Here is a 24,731-nt window from a genome sequence, read left to right as displayed (position 1 = left end):
CTTCATCCTCTTTATCTCTCTCACACAAGGCAATTGGACGGTAGCCAAGTTTGTACCTAGTACGAGGGAGACGACCCTTCTTTACTAGTCGTTCTGACTGGCTCCACCATTCTTCACACACGTTGGGTGGAGATGGTAATCATTGATTCATTTGTAGCTTTATTCTGGACTTCTCGAGTAAGGGGATCATGCTTGGTTCAACCCTCAAAGTACCGATGATTTCCTCTTTATCTGCTTCAGTATCTGGAAAATTCAACACAAGGCTACACCATTGAGTATGTGGAACCTTATAGAAAAGGGTCAGGCTTGTGTATTCCTGAGGATCAGGAACAACCCAGACTTCTAGTGGTGTAAAAACTGAAGTGTAAAGTGATGGGAATGGAAGAAGAGGGGAGCTCAAGGTCACCTTCTCTATCTTGGTGACTATCTTCTTCACTCTCCCTTCTTTATATGCTCAGGGGGTGTGGAGGTGGCCGCTTCACTAGGCGCATGGAATGCTTGCGCGGTGACTAAAGGGGCACCTATTGGGCCTTCATGAGCAGTCACAAGGGTTTTTTCTGCATTAGCATTATACTTGAAAAGCGTTGGGGAAGGTGTATTTCCCTCAACTTTAGTGCAAGACACCTCTATCAAGAGCCTAGCTTCTGACCTTGTTATGTTAGTAGTCATAGATGATGTTGACGAAGAATCCTCCAAGTTCCCCGCTATTAGGGGCATCATGGAGAGAGGTGACACAGAGTTCCAACTCCAGAACATGCCTGGATTATCTTCTTTGATCGCTCTCGGTCCTTGTTGTCGTCAAGACATGGGAGCATACAATCAAGACCTTCCTCAGTACCTTCTGCCATGAATGTGAGGGAAAGAGCCTCGTTGTATTGAGCATGGTGTGATTAGAAACTCCATCTTGGAACTAGAGGACATTAGGTCGAGTGTGATCAGGACATCCACTGCTGGGGTGGAACGACCCAACTGTTCTTCTCCACTGGAGCTAGGGAAGAAGTATTTGTTGTCTACATGGTGTACCTCTTGCACCATATACATGAAAAGGTTACCGATGATTCGGTGTTGCTCTCCCTTATTATCCATGAACTTGAAGCACTGGTGCAACATCGAGGAAACGACCTGGTATTTGTGTATCTAGGGTCTACTCAATAGCACCGAGTAGGATGTCACAAACTCAATGATGAAGAACTTCACCTTAAAGCTGAAGGTGGACATCTGTAATTTCACGGTAATGGAGCCTAATGCCTTACTCCCGTTATTGTTGTAGACACATGTGACCACGTTAGTCGGCTCGAGATCATCCATCGTATACTCGGCTCGTGTCAGACTACGAATAGGCAAAAGGTTGACTGTTGGGCCAAGGTCTATGAACACACGACAAATATGTGCGCTCCCAATGTTGCCTTCGATGTAGAGTGGTCGATTATGATTATTGTTCTCGACCATCTTATCTTCCTCGGAGAATGAAATCTCATTGGCTTCAGCAAGAGTGCTGAGGAGGCGATGTTTGTCCATAGTCGTATCGTATATGTGAGGAGCTTATAGATCCTTGATTAAGGCCTCACGCAAATCTGGCATGAGCATTAACGCATCATAGACGCTCAATAGTGTTGGAATGCACTTCAAATAAGCAATAACATTGTATTCCACATCGTCGTCTTCTTTAGCCTGCAACTTTGACGATGAAGACTTAGTTTCTTGAATAGGGAGCTTAGAGCGTTGCAACCCATTGGTCTTGTCAGCTCGAGGCTGTCGAGGCTTCGCTGGCTTGGGAAGTTCTTTCCCGTTTCTCAAATTCATACTAACTTCTTCAATTTCTCCCTCTTCGGCAGATGTAGCTTCTGCTTCTAGGGCCTCATACTATTTGGGAGTAATAGCCACTCCCGGATTTGAGTCTTCATCATCTTCACTTGTGGAAATGGCATTACATGGTGCCACCTTGGAAGACAGAGTAGCATCGAGAGAATGTTCATCGCTGGATGTTATTGACTATCCCCAGGTCTTAGGAACGAATTGACCTAGTGTACGCAACATAGTGATTTTTCACGGGAAATCTTCATCGCCCTCTGACTTGGGAATGAATCAGGGAGGCATACGCCATTGACTTGGATCATGCCATGCAATTTGTACCGATGCCGGAGAAGGACTAGCTTGATAGCTCGATCATCGGGCTCTTGGAGGGCACCTTTACGACATATGCTGCCATTGTTGCCTCCTCATATGATGAGTGACGGGCATAAGTCGGAGCCTCTAAAACTGATCTTCTACTTAGACGAAAGACACCCAATATTCTTCTTCTTCGTTTATGTGAATAGATGATGAGCCTTCATGTCTCAGAGTTACCACATTAGTATCATGGTAGTCTGGATTTATAGCTTCAGGCCTAAGAGCCAACCTCTTCTCGTCAACCGCTCTTTGCAACCACTCTTTAAAAGCGATGCAATCTTCAATGACGTGTCCTACGTACTGATGGTCCAGACAGTACAAGGGGTTATCAATCATAGCGACCTGATCGGATCTTGTCGGAGTAGGTAGGTTCATGAACCTTTGCTCGTTCATCTGTTTGAAGAGGTTTTTGATGAGGTCTCGTCAGAAGATATATTGCTTATTCAACATTTCCCAGACATAAGGATGCACAACTGGTCTTGGCCGCTCACTTTTCGAGCCAAAGACTGGAACGGTACTCGTAGAGTTTGACTCAACAGGTGCCTTCACCTTATTACCATTTCTGGAAGGCTTACTTGAAGACCCGAATCGTCTAGTGTTGTCAACAGAGACTACATTTTTGGACATCTCCATGATGTGTAGCCGCAGCGGCATCGCCAAGTGAACTGAAGGTCTTGGGGTTGCGTCTTGATACGCCGACCAACCAGTGTTGTAGCATGCTATGGATGCACATTTGCATGGTGTCTTCAGGATGCATCTCTCTCGTGAGATGAACATAATTGTTTCTAAAGCAAATGATGTAATATTTGATCTTCTCATCTCGTCTTTGTTTGATTTGAGACAACTCTAGAATCGAGATGTCCTTCCTCATGGTAATGAAATGAGATTTGAATAATTCCTTCATAGAGATCCAACTGGGCACCAAACCCATAGATAGACGGCTATACCAGTGGAAGGCAACTCATGTCAAGGAAGTTGAGAACTGATGTAGTAGTAGTTATGGGTTGTTCGCGGTGTCTCCACACACCTACTTGAAGTAGACAAGGTGCTCGGTGGCATCGCCGGTTCCATCAAACAAATGGAACTTCAGCAGATGCCAACCCATGGAGAACGTGACTCGATCATGCCATGCGTCATATGGCTTGTCAAGCTCACTCTCTAATGGTCTTGGGACCTGCTCGGTCGCCAGTTGATGCATTCTTTTGTTGACTACATCTTCTGCGATGCTATGATAGTCTCTTAGTGTCACGGCTGATGCAGCATGTGCGGCTGAATTCATCGGTGTGACCATGACATGTGGAGGAGTGGCGCCCATTTGATGGCTAGGCGCGCCCCCTGCCCCCATCGGAGGAGGATTGGGTAACTAAGATGCAGCTTCAGTCTCAGCAAATTGCAGGTCAACTTGAGTAACTTGTGGTACATTAAGTGAAACTGGCGGGGCACCTCCTGGTGTAAATTGTAGCATCATGACGCAAAGCTGGTCCACTCTTGCGGACAGCTTGCTTACTTGTCTTTCAAGGGCGCTATTGTGCTCATCATGAGCGCTCGACTGTGGTAGATGTACTTATTGGTGTTGACTACTTGTACCCACTAAGGGCACGGTAGATGGTGTTGTACCTACACATGCGGGTAGTCCTTCACGAATGCCTTCATTCTTGTTGGCCATGTTCACAGGCATTCTTGTTGGCCATGTTCACAGGCGCAACGTTTATGCCTTCTAGATCTCCTTCGTCCCCGGACAAAGCCGAAGATGCTAGCTGGGAGTAGTGTGGTGACTGAGAGCGCTTCAAGAGAGGGGACTATATTGTCCCTCATCCTCGAATGTGACGGGGCTACTCTCCATTCGGTGTAGAGCGCTCATCTTCAAACGTGTGTCGGGACCAAGGCACGTAGCCACCATGTGTAGTCGATCTTGGTCTTGCGGTAAACGTGAGGAAATACTTCTGTAGGTGTCAGGGTGGTCATACGAAGAAGGCCCCCCTTCAAGTGATTTGTATTTCCCAGATACGGGAAAACAAGGGGCAACTATGACCTCCTTCTGTAGCCTTTGGATTTGGCAAAATTTCCTCCTCAGAGGAGTATGCTAACTCATGTGTGAAGGGAAGGGGTTTCCAGTCAGAGTTTGATTCCTCGGGGCTCAAGACCCCGATGGTGCCGCACATCATGATGTCTCCATCATTATACTTCTTTGAACTCTCGGACGCAGTGTCATAATTTGACGAAGCGTACGAGCTTGGCTCTACAGGCTGCTGAGGTGCTTTGGTAGTAGATGGCGGTGTTGTTTCCTTAGGACAGTCGCAAGTTTATACTCCATTGCTAGCTTGTTGCTTTCTTTAGTAATGATGATAAGAGAGGGTTGAGGCGGCTCTACCCCCTGCTGTTGCACGGCAGATCATGTTGAAACAGGGGTAGTGTTAGTGTCTTGTGTTTGACGTGGCTTTGGAGCCAGGCGTTCTAAGAGGAAATTGTACCTCGGATGCTCCTCGAGGTTTGGGGTTATCTGAATGCTAACTCTCCCATCCTCTGGGTGGATTTGGCCATCCGCCCGGATGCGAACTTGCACGTGACGTAGCACAAGGCCTTGTAATTCTCATAACCAAGCTTGCTGGTTTCTCTTTCTTCACTCATGCCTCTGTTGATTCTCATTGAGAGTATACGGGGCTGAGTATCTCATAGGTGAAGCAGGGCAACACACCGGTCGTGTAGAAGCCTCGTGCCTTTGGGCCTCACGACTGGAGGAAACCACCTCGTAGGGGGGCCTCCAGTTGCGCCCAAAGGGCCTTCTCGGATGTGCATAGTCTTGACGATGCGGCTCTTGATCCCAATGAGTGGGTTGCCACATTTGGCATGGCCGACGTGATGTAGGTAGAGGACCTCTTTGTTGAGGAACCTTAGCATGACGATCTTGTTGTTCATGACGAATTGTAGGACGGGGATTGCCCCTAGTCTATGGAGTTTCTAGCGCATCAGTACTGCGAAGCTGTCTCTCAAGATCGTTCATTTGGTCTCTAAGTTGTTGTAACTATCTTTGCATCTCATCAGGATGAGGTGCCGACACTTCTCTTGGAAGCACGTCGAATTGTTTTGTGTTATTGGATGAGGATGGATCGGACATCACACCGACCTGACAACAAGGCACCAAGTGCTGATAGGCAGCTAGATTGGGGTTGTAGAGTCTGCGCCTCCTTTCAAGGCGTTGAGATAGGAATTCTTCTACTATGGCTTCCTGTGCGGGGAGCCTAGCTCGTGAGCATGTTAAGCCCATGTGCGGGGAATGGCTTCACTTGAAGCCACTTCCTCTTCTGGAGTAGTGAGTGAGGTGAGATGAGAGGCAATCTGTTGTCGAAGCCTCATGGCCTTGACAATCTTCCACCGGCAGTTCTAGCATGCATGTGATCTTTCGGCTTAAAGGGCGAGGACAACGCTTTGACACAAGTTCTCACGAACTACATCTAAAGCTACTACCATCTCGGCCTCTGTCTTCTTAATGAGGGTGGACCCCTCTAGCATAGCGTTGGCCTCAACGATAGCATTACGACATTCTTCTTTTATTTCTATGAAAGCTCGCTTGTGAGACTTCTTCATCATCTGAGCTTCAGGTAGCTCTTTTGTCATCTTTGAGTAGACTTTGCCTTTGTGCTCGAAGATGACCACAGGTGGGAGCGTTCTGAACTGTAGGGTCGTGGGAATCGAGTCATGGGTAGGGACGAATCCACCTGTAACAATAGCGTCTCATGATTAGTACATTCTCGATGACCTCTTTGCAAGTAGCACTTGGAGACTTGAGAAACCATCATGATGACCAGTGCAGTGCAACAAAGATGGGAGTAGAACCATATCCCAATGGGCATGCCATTTTGTTTCGTGCAAGGGAAACTTGCGTCGAGTTTTGTATTTTTATAACTTTGAATGTAATATCTGCGCGCATGCCAGTATGAAGAGTATACTAAATATGAGATAATGTAATAATTAGAAACATGCAAACTTTATTCATTCGTGTCGAAATCATAAAGTACAATTTCTCTCATTATACATTTTAACTCCACAACACACATGCCATCTGACTATCTCTTAGGATCTGGCGATTGCTTCGTCTTGGTTCCCAGGGCTTCATGAAGCTCTCTGGTTAATTATGCCCATCATCGGACTACCTCCAATTAAGCTGCGCTGGCAATCGTCATATCGAGATCGTCTCTAAGTCTGCAAGGATATAGTCACAGCGACAAAGACCAAGCAAAGTAAGCGTTAGAAATAAAAGCAATAAAGAATGGGATAACCGTCTATCATGAGTTTTTTGGACTGTTTATGTATCCCGGGTCATCATCGGCCACCTATGGCATCAGAATTGTGTATGTGTGAAGAGGTGAGCTAGGAGTGCGGCACGATGCGTAGCTTCAATAGGAAGCGACAGTGTGGCCACAGTCAGGAGCTCCGACGCCGTGCTTGACTCACTAACACCCTATTTGGGCCTCTAATGTATCCTCATCGGCCGTCTCTGAAGGCAACATGTAATTGATACCACACAGGCAAAAGCCACAAAGACGAGGGTGATCACTTGTGGGCCACAAAGGCGAGAACCACAAAGGCACATAATTTCTCTGTGATCTGTGTTATCCGATAGCCGCATAGGCATTATGACACAAAGGTGAAAACCACAAAGGCAAAGCCACACAGGCCGGGTGATCACACATCTCGGTACTGATTGCTCATAGATCTCAGGGAGGCAAAGGTATAGCATCCCTCCCACAGTAGCAGTAGTGGTAACTAGAACCAGCAATAAAGAAGGAATTGGCCACTAGATGGTTAACTGAGCTAATAGCAGAAAAGTGGCAGTAGGATTATGCCACAAGGAGAGCCATTCATTAGGAAGGCAACACCAAAAGGGCAGCTCCACTTATCAACATATCAGAGTAACCTCAGCTACCAAGGCTATCAACAACATGGCTCCAACCGAACCAACAACAGCCAAATGCAACGACTAGAACAAAAAAAAACAAGCTGATAGGGGTGGGAGCGATGACAGCAGGCTGCTCACCAACAATACTTCTACTGATCAAACCATCAGAGCAAAGCTAACTCATCTCAGAGGAGCAATGCAACATCATCAGGAACTAGGAAGCATCATGGACTTAGAGCAGGAGTGTGGCACTAGTGCTCAAGCATGTCGGCAACCAAAAAGCTAAGCGGCCGGACTCTAGAGAGAGAGAGGAGCATGATGGCACGCATGGGCGGCACGACGACAAGGCTATCGCGACTCGAGGCCAGGGCCCGGAATTAGCTAGCTTGTGGCCAGAGTACAAAACTTCGACGGTGCACGGTTAGAACCCAGAACTTCTTATGACACACGGCCTGAGCTCTAGCGTCTATGACATGGAGGCCAGTCACAGAATACAACACTTCAGCACGAAGGCTGGGCATCAACACAGAGTAGGAGGAAGGACCACGACAATTGCAAAGGCGACGCGGACCAGGGCCTCACATACATCACCGACCCACGACGAGATCTCGAACATAGCAGGAGCATAGCAACGGGTGGCCTCAGGCTTCTTCTCATCAGCGATCCCCGGCAAAACCAATCACAGCGCACGGCGTCACTAGCAGCCAACAAAGGCTCGTGGCATCACCAATGGCTGACAACCTGCAGCACAGGAAGAAAGGAGATACAAAGGGGCTCAGAGCGAGAACCCACCACAAGGAGCAGTGATGGTGAACTTTTCCATCGGCGAGGATTGCAAGGAACAGGAGCACTGTGACAGCGGCGACTCAGTGCGGCGAAGACAACTCATCGTGGCAAGGCTTCGCCAAGCTCCAATCGATATCCACCCTCCCAACTGATGCCTCCCCTAATGATATAGGCCCGGCTCGAATTTGGGGTAAAGGAGATCCCAACCAAATTTGATTGAAGATCTAGAGATGAGATAAACACGTAGGGGAAAATGGACTCTACGCGGATAAAGATAAGGGGGAAGAGACCATCAAGCAAAAGAGTGGTGGCTTTGGCGCAGGGTGCAGCGCGAGGTAGAGGGACATAGCGGCTTGAGCGTGCGGTGTGACGCCCGTAGTTGAGGGGAGCAGCGTGCCCAGGTGGCTCAGTCGGGTGAGGAAGAGACACAGGAGCCGATCGGCTAGGGATAGCTCAGGTGCGTGAGAGGATAAGGAGAGGGGAGGCACGATTTTGGACCGAGATAAGTGTCGGGGGGTGGCCTTCCCCTGGCAGCGGCGCACACAGGGAAGGAGAGAGGAGCCGCATCCGTGTTCTGTCGGAGGAAGGAGATAAGGTTGGGGGGTTGGGTGCTGGCGACAAGGAAAGAAAGGGGGTCGGTGCTAGGCTAGCCCAACCAGAGAGAGGTGAGGGGGAGAAAAAGGCAGGGGCGCACAGGCCTTCTGAATCCATTGCAGCCCACCTTGCCCAGGAACCGACCCTCTTCTTTTCCTTTCCTTCTTCTCTCTCTTTTTTTTTGGTATATACATATTATGCATATATATACATATATATGCCCGTATTCTAAATGTAAAGGCATACATATGAACATGGAGCACACATGCATCAAAATGCAGTCGTACAATGTCACTACTCCTGTAGTAAAAGAGTACATCTACGAGGTTCAGGATGAATAATTAGGATAGCTTCCTGAGAGTACATGTAAAGGAGTAATTATTTGTCCTTGATGTCGACTAGAGGGGGGGGGTGAATGGTTGATTCTGAAAATTAAAACTCAGCAGCGGATTAAACAGGGTCCGAAGACTCTGGGCAGTTCCGGATACTTCAAGTACTGGAGTATCTGAATTGACTCGGATTATCCAGACTATACAGAACATTCGAAAACTAAGTAAGCTTAAGAGATTCTACTAAAGACTATGAGCTATCACAGTGACTCTAAGAAGGATATATTCTACTGAACAATAGAGGCACAATTAAATACTCGCAAGCAATAAATTTGAGGCAAAGCCTCAAATAGCAATATGAATGAATAACTTGCAAGAAATTAAATGGAGACACAATTTAAATCCGAAGTTCGGCCCTAAATACTATAAATAGACCCCCTCTGCATCTTTATGGGCTTTTTGGCTTGTTGGTGAGTTCATTCACATCTTTGGAGAATCAAGATGAAGAAGTACTTGAGTGATTTCTAAGCTCCTTAATTGCAAGATTAAAGGACATCATTAGTGTTATGAGAGTAGCTAGTGTGCATTCATCCATCTCTTTGGTTTAGATTAGGTCAAATGAGGTTTTTAACTTATTACTCTTGGTGATTAGCGTCACATTGATGTTTTTAGCTTGTTACACTTGGTGATGTTTGATCTTGGTGAGATTTATGGTGAAGTGTTGTTGAAGCCTCAAGTTGAAAATGTACCGGTTGGAAGTCCACCAATCCAGAGTGAAGAATGACTATTATTAGAGAACACTTGTTCCTTTGTGGGATCAAGAGGGAGCTACACCCTTACCCTTAGGCAAGTGCTCCAACAAAGGGCTAAACCTTCAGTGGTCTTCAACTTCTCGGAGGTTTAGCATTCAAGCTCCGCTCCTTGGCCACCCTTTGAATCCATACCTACGACCAAAGTAGTCTAACGGAAGTGCTAGCATCACCAATCGCTTCCTGACTTTAGGGTTAGCTGAGGTCAGCTAAAGTCAAGGGAGAGGTCAACGTGGTACCAATCTCCCAATAGTCATACTAGCACGTATAGGTTAGTGTTGTTTTAATTTATTGCTCTTAGTTTTTAGATTTCGAAAAAAAATTAAAACCCAATGCACCTCGTTTATTCATCATGATCCTTCACAGGCGAGAACGGCTGGTTGGGCAAGGACCGAGGATAAACTTTGCGCTTGCTGCCGCCTGCCGGGCTCTCTAGTTGCTGCGGAGGAAGTCCCCCAGGAAAAATCGGAGCCCAGTGATGCGAGCCATGGGGCAAAAGGGCCGCAAAAGGCACAGCCACCGCCCATTGCATCACTACGTGTGAGATTTGGAGATCCCAAACAAACGGTGAGCCGTGACAAACCCCAAACTCAAAACCCTAGTTCTCTGTATGTAAAATGCGCTGTCAGTACTGGGTACCAATGTGGTAGCAAGCAGAGCGCTGCCCATTTCTCATGTGAAAGAACACAATTACGAGGTTCCTTGACATTACGCAATTAGGACAGCTTTCTTGACATTACGCAACATCAGTTCTTGTGACATGATGGATGATTTCAGAATAGAGTATATAGGAAATGTAGGAAAACGTGCACACAGGAAGCAGAGTGTATTGCCTGAACTTCAAAGGTCAAAAGACGGGCACCCCACGGTGGCACGATCTCAAGGATCATATCACAGACAACCCAAATGCACACGCCTAAGAAATACATGAAACTACATTACTGACATTTGAGAAATGAGAAACTTCCCACGACCAATTTCAGCCTTCAACATCATCTCACAGCTAGCTCAGATGTCTTCATCGAGCGCAGACCTGAAGTCAACCTTATTTGTTCTGACCTGTCTGCTCTAGCGATCTTGGCGCTGCAGGTAGACCGACATAGTTCAGATCAAAGCATACTTGGTAGCCAAAGTTAATTACCGCTGAATAACACAATGCTCCCAATGTTCAGAATAAGTCATCAAATTCAGTGGTGAATTGTGATAGTTGCAGGTCACAGAAGCACATTCCAAGCTACTGTTTGTTCTGATTAACATTTTCAGTACCTGGACCTTAGTAGCTTGGAATGAGTTGTTCTGATCAGCATTTTATCATAATATTGCCTCAAGTTTATGCTTCACTTATCAACCGGGATAAATGATTTCTCCATAAAAGCGTATACAAGCCATAATTTGGTAGCAGCCATGATTTAGTTTCGGGTAACACCGTAATACTTTGTTCTAATTTATTTACAGAGGACTGGCACTAGTCATCAGCACTCATGCAAAACATTGGGATATAAAGCAATTGCATGAATTTAATGGCGCTGCAAACCTTAGTGATTGAGAAATAAATTTGTCCAGTGAAGCATAGAAATCACATACTTCACTAATCAGCCGAGATAAATGATTTCTACCTAAAAGCGTATACAAGCTATAACTTGGTAGCAGCTATAATTAGTTTCGGGTAACACTTCAATACTTTGTTCTAATTTATTTACAGAGGACTGGCACTAGTGACCAGCACTCATGCAAAACATTGAGATATAAAGAAATTGCATGTATTTAATGGCACTGCAAACCTTAGTGCTTGAGAAATGAATTTGCCTGCTGAAGCATATAAATCACATACAGGCGCATTCTATAGATCTATTCTTACGAACTGCAAGTACCTATTCCAGCCGCATCAGATCCTCTCATGATCTTCAGTTTCCGGCAGATAGTGGTAAACAAGCTGCAAAGGAACAAATCAAGTCAGCACTCCTTGAAAATATTAGTATCGAGTGATACCTACAGGGTAACCAATTTATAGTAAACTAATACAGCAGATGTTAAGGAACTTCAATAGCCAATTGAATACCAAAGTCCAAGGAGAATGGGAGGGTACATCTAAGTATATATGTCGTCATATTGTAACTTCAAACCATAGTCACTAGAAATTTGGATTGAGTAACAGGGTCGCCGGGTGCGGGTCAACATCTAAAAAAAAGTGGTACAAGGGGGTATACCTCTTCGGAACGACAAACTAGCGATGCGGAATACGACCCCGATTCATCCGGGTCAATGGCTCATTGTAAAGACTAAGGACATATTTGGCCCATGCCACACCTACTACTTAGCCCATTATCAAAGTAAAGCCCACCAGCCTACTCAAGTGATACCCTTATCATCTCCACACCTCCAGTCCTCACAGCCGCCTCTCCACCTGCACGCACCGCCAAAGAACGACGCACCTAGCTTCCACCTCACTCTCTGCTTGAAGCCGCCGGCGTCCTCCTCCGCCTCCTGCATCGGCGCCGGGTGGAGATCCATCTGGACTCACCGGTAAGAGAACCAAACCCGTGGGGTCGTTCGATCTGGGATCGTGGATCGCGGCATCGGCCCAATTTCTGGTGACTATGATTCAAACAATTCTGTTCTGTACTTCTGTTGCTTAATGGAAATTTGATTTCTCGCTAAAAAAAACTCTTCAAGGATGCAAAGCAAAAGTTTATAAGCACGGACACTACAGATTCGCACTTCCTGTCATCTTTCTGTTGTTTGAATAAATCACCATTGCTGGTTAAGGAACAGTTAACAGTCAGCACTGGTTTTGAGATGGAATTAAGAATAAGAACTCTCTGTATGCTAACTGAACTACTGATGCTATTGGGTTATGCATTCAGAAAAGGGAAAAGGTGGTGGGTCAATAGTAAATTGGATGTTTTGATATCACAGTATTTTCTTTATGAGATCCACAACAATCTAACACTAACTAGATCAAGCTGTAGTATTTACTGCCCAATTAAAGATCTATGAGACTTGCATTTAGATCACCCAAATATGGTCATATAACTTGCTACATTGGGAGTGAAGAAACAACATATATAAGCAGAACATTGCACATGCGATGATTGTGCAAATAATTTTTTTTCATAGGGCAGCACATGGATACCGCAATGTACTAAGGAGCTTACTCCCATGGAAGATCACCAACCAGCATCCAGTCAGCATCCTTATCTTCATACGTAAGGACATATTCTTGGTCTTGGAGGGCATCCGTCTTTGAAGCATTAGTACTCCTGTCTTTACTTGGTGATTTACGCAAACCACTTTGACCTTTAAAATTCACAGGCTTAATAAATATCCCCATTAAAAAACACTATGCAAAAAAACTGCAAAATAATTTGTATGGTATTGTTTGCATGTTTACATTTCATCCTTAAACCATCAAATTTGTGCACATTTGTCTCAGGTTCTCAGCTGTACACTTGTACTTACAAGATACTTGAGCTACAGAGAAGTTTGATGAAAAAGTGAGCAAAAGAGACAAAGAAGGTACTTAGATCGTGGCAGATGAGCAGTGTGTTTTCCCTGTGTGCAAAATGTAAATGGTGGTTCTTTATGATCATATATACATAGCACGTTGCTTGATGAATGCTAACCTCATGTATGAAGACTAACTTCATGCGGGTTCTTATGAACCTCTCTTTCAGGACAGCAGTTTTCATTCGATGATAATTACTAAACTCTTCTGTTAAGCTTTCCAAGTAAATCTACAAAACTAAGATGGCAATGGATCGAATCAATCTGACTCTTAAAGTAGCAGCAACATACTTACCAAGACAAAGGTTGTGAAATCACAAGAGCGAAGTGCATCAGAAAGAAGCTTAGACAGTCCGGGGACTCACCAGTGATGAAGCAGCTAAACATATTCTCGAGTGCCATGGAGAGGTCCTCGTAGCTCGAGTACATCTTGAGGTCGACCTTCCTCAGGTATGGGGCGCCATCCATGCTCACCTTCACATACATCGGTCCCCCTCCGGACGCGCCCTCCTCCGCCACCGCCCCCTTGCTCTTGGAGACGCTCGCGGCCAGCGTGTTCTTCCGGTAGTTCCGCACGGGCGGCCATCCCACCACCTGCGCCCTGCGAGGCGCCACAGCACCGCATCGATCAGCCCGGCCGCGTCCAATTTCAGACGAAAGCAATCACCTTTGCGCGAATCGATGTAATCTTACTTGGCGGCCGGTGGCGCGGCGGGGGGCGCCTGCTTGTCCGCGCTGGTCCTGGTGACACCGACTGCGGAGACGGGGCAGGCGCGGTGGGAGGAGTCGGGGAAGGCGCGCTTGGTGGAGGTAGCAGCGGCCTTGGGGGGACCCGGCAGGGGGCCCAGGGAGAGCGCGGCGGCGACGTCCACGGAGCAGTCGCGGTCGGGGGACTCGGAGCCCGGGAGGCCGAGGTGGAGTGTGAGGCGGGGGGCCGGCGAGGACGAGGACGAGGACGAGGAGGAGGTCGGGGTCGGCGGGGCAGCGGCGGCGGCGGCGGAGAGGCCGATGTAGTCGCGGGGCTCGAGGGGCGGCGACATTGGGGCGGGTGGGGTGGGGAAGAGACAGAGAGAGCGATGAGGTGAGGTGGTCTTCTCACCCCTTTGTTTGGAGCGGGGAGAGCGACGAGCCGATGACCTGCCGTTGTTAATAAAAGTGGCCGACCGGGAGGATTTTTAACGAAGTTTTCTCGCTTTTTTTCCCCGGTGGGGTTTCTTTTTCCGGGGGCCTTGTCCGGTTGTCTTCTTGTTGCGCGGTGCTTGTGCTTTGGTTGCTGGCCTCTGGTCTCGGTGTGGGAGTCTACTCTGCGGGGGTCGTCTTGTGCCGCGTCCGCTCCAGGTGGACGACTGCGAGTCAGCTGTAATCGAGCAACGCTAGAAAGCTCTCAAAACCAAAGGGGAATACTGCCCTCTTGGGGAAAACATGCCAACGAGGAGCAGTCCACCGTCTAATGCTACGTGATGGTGCTACTTTGAACAAGGTTCATAAAACTGTTTGGGTCTCAAAAACTGCTTACCGGTGGTTACCGAAAAATCACGGTTATCGTGATAAAAAATTCGGTGAGAATTTGTTCAAAATTCACTCGGTTAAATTTAAAATTCAGCGAGAATTTGAACCAAATCAATCGAACGTCAACCGGTCGGTTTGCTACGATTACCAACCACATTAAGCGATTTATCGAGCGATATTTCCATATTTTCGAATTATCGATAATCGTTTGAATTCATCAATAACCGTTCGATTTTAGTGATTTATCGAACACTTTTCTCGAATTTTAGTGAAGTTCAAAAAACAAAAAATAGCTCAATCTTGTAAAATCAATGACTAAATCATCTGAGCTTCAAATCAAGTGAAACAAATTCTTGTTGGCTTTCTTTAACATGATCTACATGATAAAAGTATTTATACTCATAAAAAAGTTGAATATTCTCTGTGAAAAATTGTATTTACTAAATTTAGTTAAATGCATAGTTTATACTTTGTTAATCCAAAAATCATGAAACCAATTTTATTAGTTTTCTTACATGATCCTATATCTTTTAAAAATACATGAAGTTATGAAATATTTATCGTTACATGCATGATTATGTAAATATGTTGCAACTAGATTAATTCATAACTAACTCATTACACCTCCAAAATTAGTGAAACCACTTTTATTAGTTTACTTATACTATGCTTTATGTAGAAAAATAATGGTAGATATAACAAAGTTAATTACATTGATGTTTCTTAACCTATTCGATTTATGCTTGTGAACTTTGTAAAAAATCATGTAGAAATTAATAAAATTCTAAATGAAGTGAAACCAATTTTAAAGATACTCCTATATAAGAAAAATATGTATTTATATGTTAAGATTTTCCATAACATAAGTTAATAAATAAGTTTCACGTTTCAACTTTTTTCTTTTTTTTCAATCTTCCTCCGTATATAATATGATGCGAACAACGTTATTTTTAAAAAAAATTCACAGAAGGTCTCAGAATTGACTCTAGTTTTTTAAGATTTTTTTATTTTTTTATTTTTCTAATTTTTAATTTAAATTCAAAACTGGTACGATTTCTATTATCGATACGACGCGGTAAGCCCAGTTACCGCGATTTTCAAGCGTTAACCATACATAAGCTGAACCCTGGTTTGGAAACAATGCATCAGCTAATCACATGCGGAAGAAGCCCAGTTGCGGTACGTCTCACAAGCAAGTTTGTTCTTGTCCAGCTTGGAGATACTCCAACAGCTTACATGACCAAAAAAATATTGATGCAAGGAAATAAGTTGGGGCCTCCATGAAGCCCTGGGTTATCACGTGCTTAAAATTTTATTATATTAATTTTTATTCGATCAATAATAAATATAAATCTTTCATTAGATAATATATTGTAGTCATCTAACAAAGGGAGTAGTAAATAACTCCATCAAACTAGTAATACATAAAGAACTACACAGAGATGCACGAGGAACAAAATCCATATCACTAGAGGGTACAACGGGATCAGTATGAAGAACATGTCACTCCGTAGACAACTCAGTTACGGACGTGACCAAGTCTTATTTATCAGCCTCACCGTCGACGTCGCTGAAGTCCAGATCTTACTCTGAAATCATAAGCAAAAGTGAGTACAAACATACTCAGCAAGTTACAACTCTTGCCCTATATTAAATGGTATAAATACATGCATATAGTATTGGCAATGGTAAGACAATAAATTTAACATTTGTGGAAAAACCAAGTTCAAGCATGCAATGGTTCATTTTCATAAGGCAAGTTTTGTGAAAGCACAATATCATTGATATTAATGAAGGGGTTCACCCATAGTGAAAGTTCACCAGAGCCCAAATTTTTATATTGTTGGACACTCAGTGCACAGCAACCCACGACAACTGTCAAATCTATTTCCAAAAATGGGCATACCCTGCCCACTCATGCTCCAAGGAAATGCAAACAACTCATGCTAGTTGTTGTAACTAAACCATAGTTCACCCGTGACCATAGATATGACTATTCGAATAGTTCTACCTCTGCATAATGGTACACTTTACCCATAAGTTGAGCTTGACAACAAATCATCGTTATAAAAGTGCGACTCAACAAAGCTATTACCCACCATAGCATCATCCCACTAGTCGCCTACGAGAGCTAACCAGGGGTTTCTGACATATATTAGGCTTCCAACCGGGTCGAAAAGCATGCACCAACTTGCACCTGCTCCATGGTCTCCCGTTGCACTCTTGCCTCTGGATAACCAGTAGACTAATTGATGGAGTTTAGACTAAGCCTTGTCATATACAAGGCCGAGTGGTTGTACAGTGAAGATTAGGTAAGATATCACACCAACTCGATCCTTAATTGAGTTAAAAGTGCCCTCTCGTGGTCCTCGCATCGAAGGAGAGCGAGCTTCTGCTCAATGGTGCAAAGCCAATGGTCAGCGTCGAGCGGGTCCTCAGCACGCGTGAAGGTAGGCGGCTGAGTCCTTAGAAAAACCGAGAAGTCATCTTGGCGACCAGCCCCACCTCCTCCATGAGGGGTCGTGTTGCGCACGAGGGCCTCAAGGAGCGCCGTCTGAGTTTGACGGTTTTGCTCGATTTGCATTAGGACATCCGCCATGCTCGGTGGTGGAGGTGGCGGAGGGTTGTTCTCATTAGAACCCTCGGGAAGATCTCCCAAACTGCCACGGGTTCTCATCCTATTGTGATGATGAGAAGAAAGAGAGGCGAAGGTTAATTTCTGACATAGGTGAAAAAATTAAACTCCAACTAATGCTACATTGCTATGTCGGATCTCACTTACTTGGATCCATACACTATATATTGATGAAAATGCGTGTTCGAAGGCATGATGCAAAATGAGCAATGAAACATGAAAGTATGCTCGCTTCTGAACTACACGTATCTTTCTCGAATGCGTCTCACCCCAATGAGCCTCACAACCTCAAACGTTATTCTTAGGGGTATAATATAGCAGATTTATACATATTGACAGAAAAATGCATAAGTAAACTTTAGTTGGTTGCTTAGTGGGTTTGATACACTTATTAAACAACGTTCTAATGGTGTTTAGGCTACATAATTAAACCGTCCAAATAATATTCTAATTAATTACCAGGAGGATCATTATTCATAATCATAACCTCGATGATTAACCAGAATATCATCCCGGTAGTCCCGGCACGTGTTTTGTGCCCAAGATCGGAACACATGCCTTTCCAACATGTACATCACAACAAAGCTTAAGAAAGAGCGAGTAAATAATATTATATTACAAGTTCTTAAGCATGCAATAAGTTATCACAATTTACAGCAAAAGAGAGCTATGAGGACACTAAAACCTGCTCGACTCCTAACCAGCAAAAAAACTAAGCAGCGGAAGACTAAAAGCTATACAACAAAAGGATATGGAGCCACATGCCCTTAGGCTCCATACCAGAACACCGAGTTTGGAGTAGAGTGTGCTACTCCTGCCCGCCACCCTGATCGGCAGGCACAAAGTAGCCAAACACCGTCTCTCCTCAACAACAGGAGTACCTGAAAGCGCAGGCATGAGTACGAAGGTACTCGCAAGACTTAAACCATGTAGAGCACATATATATAGCTCAACTCCAATGATTATGCATTGATCATTAGCAAGGATGAACCACAGGTTAAGTAAAATATAAGCACTAAGCATCCTAGACATATGTTTGAGCGACTGAAACTTTACCAAAGCATATGAAAATTACCCTGCATTTAACAACTGAAACATCTAACTGTAACAACATGTATATCAATAATTAACAAGTGCCCACATCACCATCTCCCACATACCAAACCACAAACCATACTCGAAACTCTACGACTGGGTGCAAATGAAACAATAGCATGCTCATAACCGAGAGCGCGGCAGTTTGAACTGTTTATACACCGTGCAAAGGGATACTTCTAGACCCACACGACTCGGGGACCATACGGCTTATGCCACCCGCTAAAGTGCATATAAGGGGTATCCGTGTCAACCTTTCCCAACCAGCCCCAACCGTATGCGACATGCAACGCTCGGCGTGGCGGTACCAGAACTACTCCCGGAGCAAACTAGTACCGCTTACAAGCCCGCTCGCTCACACCGTCGTTGTTCAGGCCCCACAAAGCCACAGCTGCGAAGGTATTCGGCTCGTCTTACCATTAGATTGGTATGTGGTGAGTAAGGTAAGTGCCAAAGCAAACTACCCTGACGATCGGTCTTAAACGATGCAACTGGTCTACGGTGTCCGGTCTTCCTCTACCGGCCTACCCAGGGGAGCTCCACATCCGGGCAGGACAAAACACCATCCTAGCACCGCCCACATCTCGTCTCATACTCACCACTTATACAACCATCCCAACCTCAACAAGTGTGCGTAACCATAAGAGGGTCCTATGCTCACGAACAACGGAACGCACCATCGTTCGACTTCTATCGAATGACCTAAGCATGGCTAAGCATATAAGTCGAACTCGCGTCTAGACATTGACAACACCTCAAGGCTACAAGGAATGTAAATACACAAGTATTCAAAGTAGAAGAATGCAATCGGCATAGGTTCTACCCATTGGTACCCGACACTGACTCACTAAATATGCATACATACATAAGCATAGTTTATCAATTTTAGACTTATCCAATTACACAAGAGGGATCAATATGCTTAGTTGCTTGCCTTGTTGTTTAGGTAGCTGCCCAAAATCTCCTTCGCTCTCCTGAAAAACCGGCTCAACGTTCTCTAAAAAGAATAACGCGTGCAATGCCATGAGTATGGATGAAATGCAACAATGCATGCCATATGATGCGTAAAACATGTTAAAAGTGCAAACATACGAATTAGAACAAAATTGGGACTCAAACCTATTTGAAAAGTTACTGAAAGTGTGGAACCTTCGGACTATCCGCAAAATTCTGCGGAACATCCGGACATTTGCACAACTCAGGCAAACTCCAGACTATCCGGACTTCTCTCCGGATACTCTGGACAAGTGCAGACCCTCCGGACTTTGTCCGGACACTCCGGACCTAGCTAAAATGTGTCTTTCGACGATTTGTCGATCGATTCAACTCCAAACTTGAATCTATGCTACATACACCTGTGCATATACTATACCAAAGGTTCTAGACTAACTTTGCAGCTCAAACCTAGGAAAATCTTGAATACAATTCAAAATACTATTTTTCCAGAAAGTGCGGACCCTCCGCACTTTAGTGCGGAACCTCCGCACATGTGCGGACTATCCGCACTTTTATGCGGATACTCCGCACTTCCCAGAACTCTCCTAATTTGGGGAAAAACTTGCCAAATCAAAATTTGATCATTTCCAAAATACATAGGAACTTGTTTGGGATGGATTATGGAGTCTAGAATCCATTCATCAACCTAGTAACTCGATTCCTAGCTCAAAACTCATCTAAATTCTCATTTTAGTCCTAAACCTCAAGAACTCATGAACTTTGCTAAAACTTGAAATCGATCAACCAAACCACAAATTCTTGCCATGGGAAGCTTAAGAGACTTACTCAAGATGCTTGTGGAACTGGGTGACCGTTGAGGAGTGGAGGAAATTGAGGGAAATCGAAGAACTCCAGTGTTTCTTGTGCTTCAACCATAAACACCAAAAGACATCAAATTCGGCTCGAATCTTTCGAGAAAACAAAAATGAATTGGATGGATGAGTAGCTTATGAGCTCTAGAATGCAATGGTGCCACATGCATACCTCCAATCCTTCACTTGAGCTCGGACTTTGAGAAGGAATGGAGAGAGGGAGTGAGAGCTTGAGTGGGGAGGGGGAGCTCCACCTGCTGCTGCACATGTGGGAGTGAGGGAGCAGGTGGGAGAAAGAGAGAGAGTAGGTGGGCTGCCCACTTGAGTAGTTGGAGGGTGGGACCACATGTGGGGCCCACATGTAAGTGAAAAGTGTCCATTTTCGTTGCGAATTCGATTCTTTTCTCTCCCGTATTTCTTTCTCTCATCCAAATGATTTCATACGAATGCATTAATATTCCGAATTATAATTACGCAAAATTAAACATAATGCTTAAAAAGCATGATTATGATTAATTGCGTGATTAAGAATTTGGGGACGTGACATATGCAACATGTAGTAAGTACGAAAAGTGCTAAAGTCAACTGCACCGACAGACGGTGCTTAAACGATGCAAGTGGTTTATGACATCCGGGCTCCTCTCCTGAGTACAACGAGGAACTCCTCCGGTGCAGAAGATACCCCTAACACCGCTCACATCTCGTCTCATCCTCAGAACTCATCCGACCAACATCATTGTCATTGTGTTTGTAAACAACAAGTAGGCCCTAAGCTCGTGAACAATTGTGGCACCATCGCTCGACTTCTAACTGACACTAAGCATTTTGAATTACTCTTAAGTTAGAGATCAACTATGTTATGAATGCTACAAGAATATGGATAATCAACAATTTAAGGTAGATGTAACGCAATTCAATATATGTTCTACCCATATAAACCTAACAATAAACCCACTACTCATGCAAACATACATAAAGAGTAATTTATCAAGTTATACAATACGAGATCCAAAGTAGTAGGTTGAGTATGCTTAGATGTTTACCTTGTTGCTCTAGTAGTTGCCTGATACTGCCCGCAGAGCACTCACAGAACTCAGGTAGCTTGGCGTCACCTTCACTCGCTTGGACCCTCGGCGTAACGCTCTCTAAACGAATCAAGAATGCATTGCATAAATAATCAAATAATGAAAAAGTGTTGATATGATGTATGCTTGAATATTAATAGAGCGTCGTGTTTCGAAAATATTTGCAAAAGACCATCGAAAGATTAGGGTTTCAATGTTTGAAACCCCGGACAAGGTAACTTAAGTATGTACAACCTTGAATGGCTGGCGGTCAGACCGACGTGGAAGTGGCGGTCTAACCATCGGCCTGTAGAAGGTTTTGGCGTCTGGCAATCGGACCGATGGTATGTCGGCATTCAGACCAACCCTAGTGGAGGTCAGACCACTAGAATCTGCCAGCAGCACCTTTCGAAGGTCGCCAGTGAAGGTTCTAGTAATGCCTTCAACCGTGAAGGGTATCGAAATGGTCTATGGGACTAGGGGAGTACTTCTAAGGTGATTTGGACAATATTCACCGGGCTAAACTCAAAATACCCCATGGAGAAACTCTAGGCTTGGGTTGAACTTGGGTCTAAACGGAATAGGGACCAATTAGAGCTCGGGAACAAGGAGAAATAGTAGGGTGTGACAAACTTTCCAAATAGTATTCTAATTAATCATTAAATCAATCATTTACTTAATCATGACTTCAATGATTAATCAGAATACCACTTCGGTAGTCCCGGCACGTGTTTTGACCCTAAGGTTGGAACACATGCTTTTCCAACATATCACATCACAACAAAGCTTAACAAAAGCGAGTAATTTAATTATATTACAAGTTCTTAAGCATCCATAATTTCTTACAATTTGCAGCAAAAGAGAGCTATGAGGAGACTGAAACTAATCAACTTCTAAACAAAAGAGAACTATACAGCGGAATCTAAAACTATAAACAATAAAAGGATGATGGAGTCATGTGCCCTTAGGCTCCATCACAAAAGCGCGTCTTCCGAGTAGTTGTCTACTCGTGCCCACCACCACTCTCGACGGACGTGAAGTAGCCAAAGATCAGCCCCTTCTAGCCGGTAGCACCTAAAAGAGCTTTGTGAGTACGAAGGTACTCGCAAGACTTAATTCATATTGCATACTTATAGATAACCCGACTCCAAGGATTATGAATTAGGATGTTAGCAAGAATACGGCCACAAGTTAAGTAAAATTATATGCGAAAGCTAAGTTTGACAAAAATATGTGTGAGCCTCTAGACTTAACCAACACAACTATCTAACACATAACCATCAACTGAACATATATATAAAAGGAACCATAGTAATAATATCTGTAAAGAACCATCTCAACCCATCAACCACCTCAAACTAAACTCGAAACTCTACGACTGCTACAAATAGACAAAAGCATGCTCATGACCGAGAGCGTGTCATTTTGAAATGTTTTTACACCCTGCAAGGGGGTACAACTTTACCCAGAAGACTCAAGAACCATACAGCTTGAGTGACCACACAGGTTCACCTTAGGGGGTACTCGTGCCAACCTTTGCCAATAAGCCCTAACCATTTGAATCAGGCATCGCTCGGTGCGGAGCCCATCTAGGTTCACTCCCGGAGCAACTTCAAGTGTCTCTTACAAGCCCACCCGCTCACACCATCAATGTGCAAGCTCAAATGATTACAGCTATAGAGGTATTCAGCTTATCTTACCATTAGATCGACATGTGGTAAGTACAGTAATTACTAGAGCCAACTACATCAACGATCGGTGCTTAAGCGACGCAAGCAGTCTATGGTGTTCGGCTTCCTCTCCCGACCTACCCCAGGGAACTCCATATCGAGACAGGAGAAACACCCCTAACACCGTCCACATCTCGCTTCTTCCTCACTACTCAACCAAACAACACCATCAATCCAACATTGTTATCAATGTGATAGTAATTAAAGCCTATAGCTCGTGAACAGGATTGAACCACCGCTCGGCTTCTACTGAAGAATCTATGCATGGCTAAGCATTTTGGTTGACTTTTAAACTAGACTATTATCAAGTTAAACCCCAGTTATAAGGATATGGATCATCAATATCTCAAGACATGGGATGTAATGCACCAATATAGGTTCTACCAATACCAAACCTGACGTCAACTTAACAACATGCATAACGTACATAAAGCATATGTTATCATATTTGACACATATGATCCAAATTAATAGGAGAAATATGTTTAGATGCTTGCGTTGCTGCTCAGGCGGTTGTCTGATGCTACCCACACAGAATTCACAGAACCTGTGTGACTCGGTGTCACCTTCAATCACACCCACATCACATTCCAGATCCTCGTTCACTAAAGAAGAATGCATGCAATGATGAGTATGAATGAAGTGCAACAATATATGGTACTATATGCATAACATCAAGCTAACAGTTCAAGACATGTGAAATAATAGAAAACTTTGCAATTTAAACAACTTCAGAAAGTTAACAGAAGGTCGGAGACTCCAGGTTGAACTCAGAACCTCCGGGTTCCGAATTCTCCGGGTGAACCTCTGGGTGGGGGTCCTCAGGTATTTTTGGTTAGGATCACCCGGAATCTCCAGGTTAAACTCAGAATCTCCGGGTTTTGGGGTCTCTGGGTGAACCTCCGGGTGGGGGTCCTCGAGTATTTTTTGGTTAGTATCACATGGAACCTCCGGGTTGAACTCGGACCCTTCGGGTTCTGACAGAATACATGTTATGCGTTGTCTTTTCGACCGATTTAACTTGCATGTTAAATCTATCCTACATAAACATACATATACACTATACAAAGGGTTCTAGACTCTACTTGCACCCTAAACCCTAACTTTTATTGAGCACAACTCATCAGGGTTTTCACTGGGCTACCCGGACTATCCAGGTTGTCCAGAGAGGTTGCTTCGAGAGGGAAAACTTGGCCGATTTGATTTGTGAACCTCTCCAAACCAAAGGAAAACATGTTTGAGATAGTTCATGGAGTCTAGAACTCACTCACCAACCAAGAAACACGATTCCTAGCACAAAACTCATTTGAATTCTCATTTTTTCTCTCCAAAGCTCAAGAACTCGAGAACTTAGTAAACTTAGCTCCAAACTCAAAATAGACCCACCAAAACATGCATCCTTGCCATGGGAGCCTAGGAGACTCATCCAAAATTCTTTGCCGAGGTTGGTGACCATCGGTGGAAGGTGGAAAAGCTTGGGAAGAGGAAGAACGCCGGTACTCCTCGTGCTTCAACCAAGAACACCAAAAGACATCAAAATCAACTCGAATCGTTCAGGAAAATGAAAATGAATTGAATGGATGAGGAGCTTAGGAGCTAAGGATCGCATTAATAATACATGCATACCTTGATTCCTTCTCTTGAGGTGGGATTTTGGGGAGAATGAGAGAGTGCTTGGGAGAGGGAGGGGCTCCTTTGGCTTAGCCTGTTGGAGAGGAGAGGGAGTGAGGGTGGGAGTTAGGGAGAGAGAGAGAGAGAGAGGGCAGGCGGGCTGCTTCCCAAGAGAGTGAGGGGTGGTTGGC

The 24,731-nt window shown here is 44.6% G+C and overlaps 1 protein-coding gene and 1 long non-coding RNA gene across 2 annotated transcripts; both read right to left on the bottom strand.

Annotated features, from left to right (window-relative positions):
- Positions 1-6,135: 6,135 nt before the first annotated feature.
- Positions 6,136-8,555, bottom strand: LOC133908471 (uncharacterized). Its single transcript, XR_009908211.1, has 2 exons — positions 7,859-8,555; positions 6,136-6,369 (listed from the first exon to the last, which is right to left on the bottom strand). It is a non-coding gene; the product is annotated as an uncharacterized LOC133908471 (long non-coding RNA).
- Positions 8,556-10,352: 1,797 nt separating this feature from the next.
- LOC133908470 (auxin-responsive protein IAA5-like) lies at positions 10,353-14,205 on the bottom strand. Its single transcript, XM_062350508.1, has 5 exons — positions 13,782-14,205; positions 13,454-13,689; positions 12,740-12,881; positions 11,456-11,517; positions 10,353-10,667 (listed from the first exon to the last, which is right to left on the bottom strand). The coding sequence occupies exons 1-5, from the start codon at positions 14,126-14,128 to the stop codon at positions 10,630-10,632; spliced, it is 825 nt and encodes a 274-aa protein (XP_062206492.1). The 5' UTR covers positions 14,129-14,205; the 3' UTR covers positions 10,353-10,629.
- Positions 14,206-24,731: the final 10,526 nt, after the last annotated feature.

This window comes from Phragmites australis, chromosome 2 (genome assembly GCF_958298935.1).
Source record: "Phragmites australis chromosome 2, lpPhrAust1.1, whole genome shotgun sequence".
Taxonomy (NCBI): Eukaryota; Viridiplantae; Streptophyta; class Magnoliopsida; order Poales; family Poaceae; genus Phragmites; species Phragmites australis.
This window is presented reverse-complemented; position numbering and strand designations above follow the sequence as displayed.

Coding starts and splice junctions, on each gene's coding strand:
- LOC133908470 (XM_062350508.1), bottom strand. CDS start 14,128: ATGTCGCCGCCCCTCGAGCCCCGCGACTACATCGGCCTCTCCGCCGCC. Junction 13,690..13,781: donor GCCGCGCCACCGGCCGCCAA/GTAAGATTACAT, acceptor GGCGCCTCGCAG/GGCGCAGGTGGTGGGATGGC. Junction 10,668..11,455: donor ATCTGATGCGGCTGGAATAG/GTACTTGCAGTT, acceptor GTCTACCTGCAG/CGCCAAGATCGCTAGAGCAG.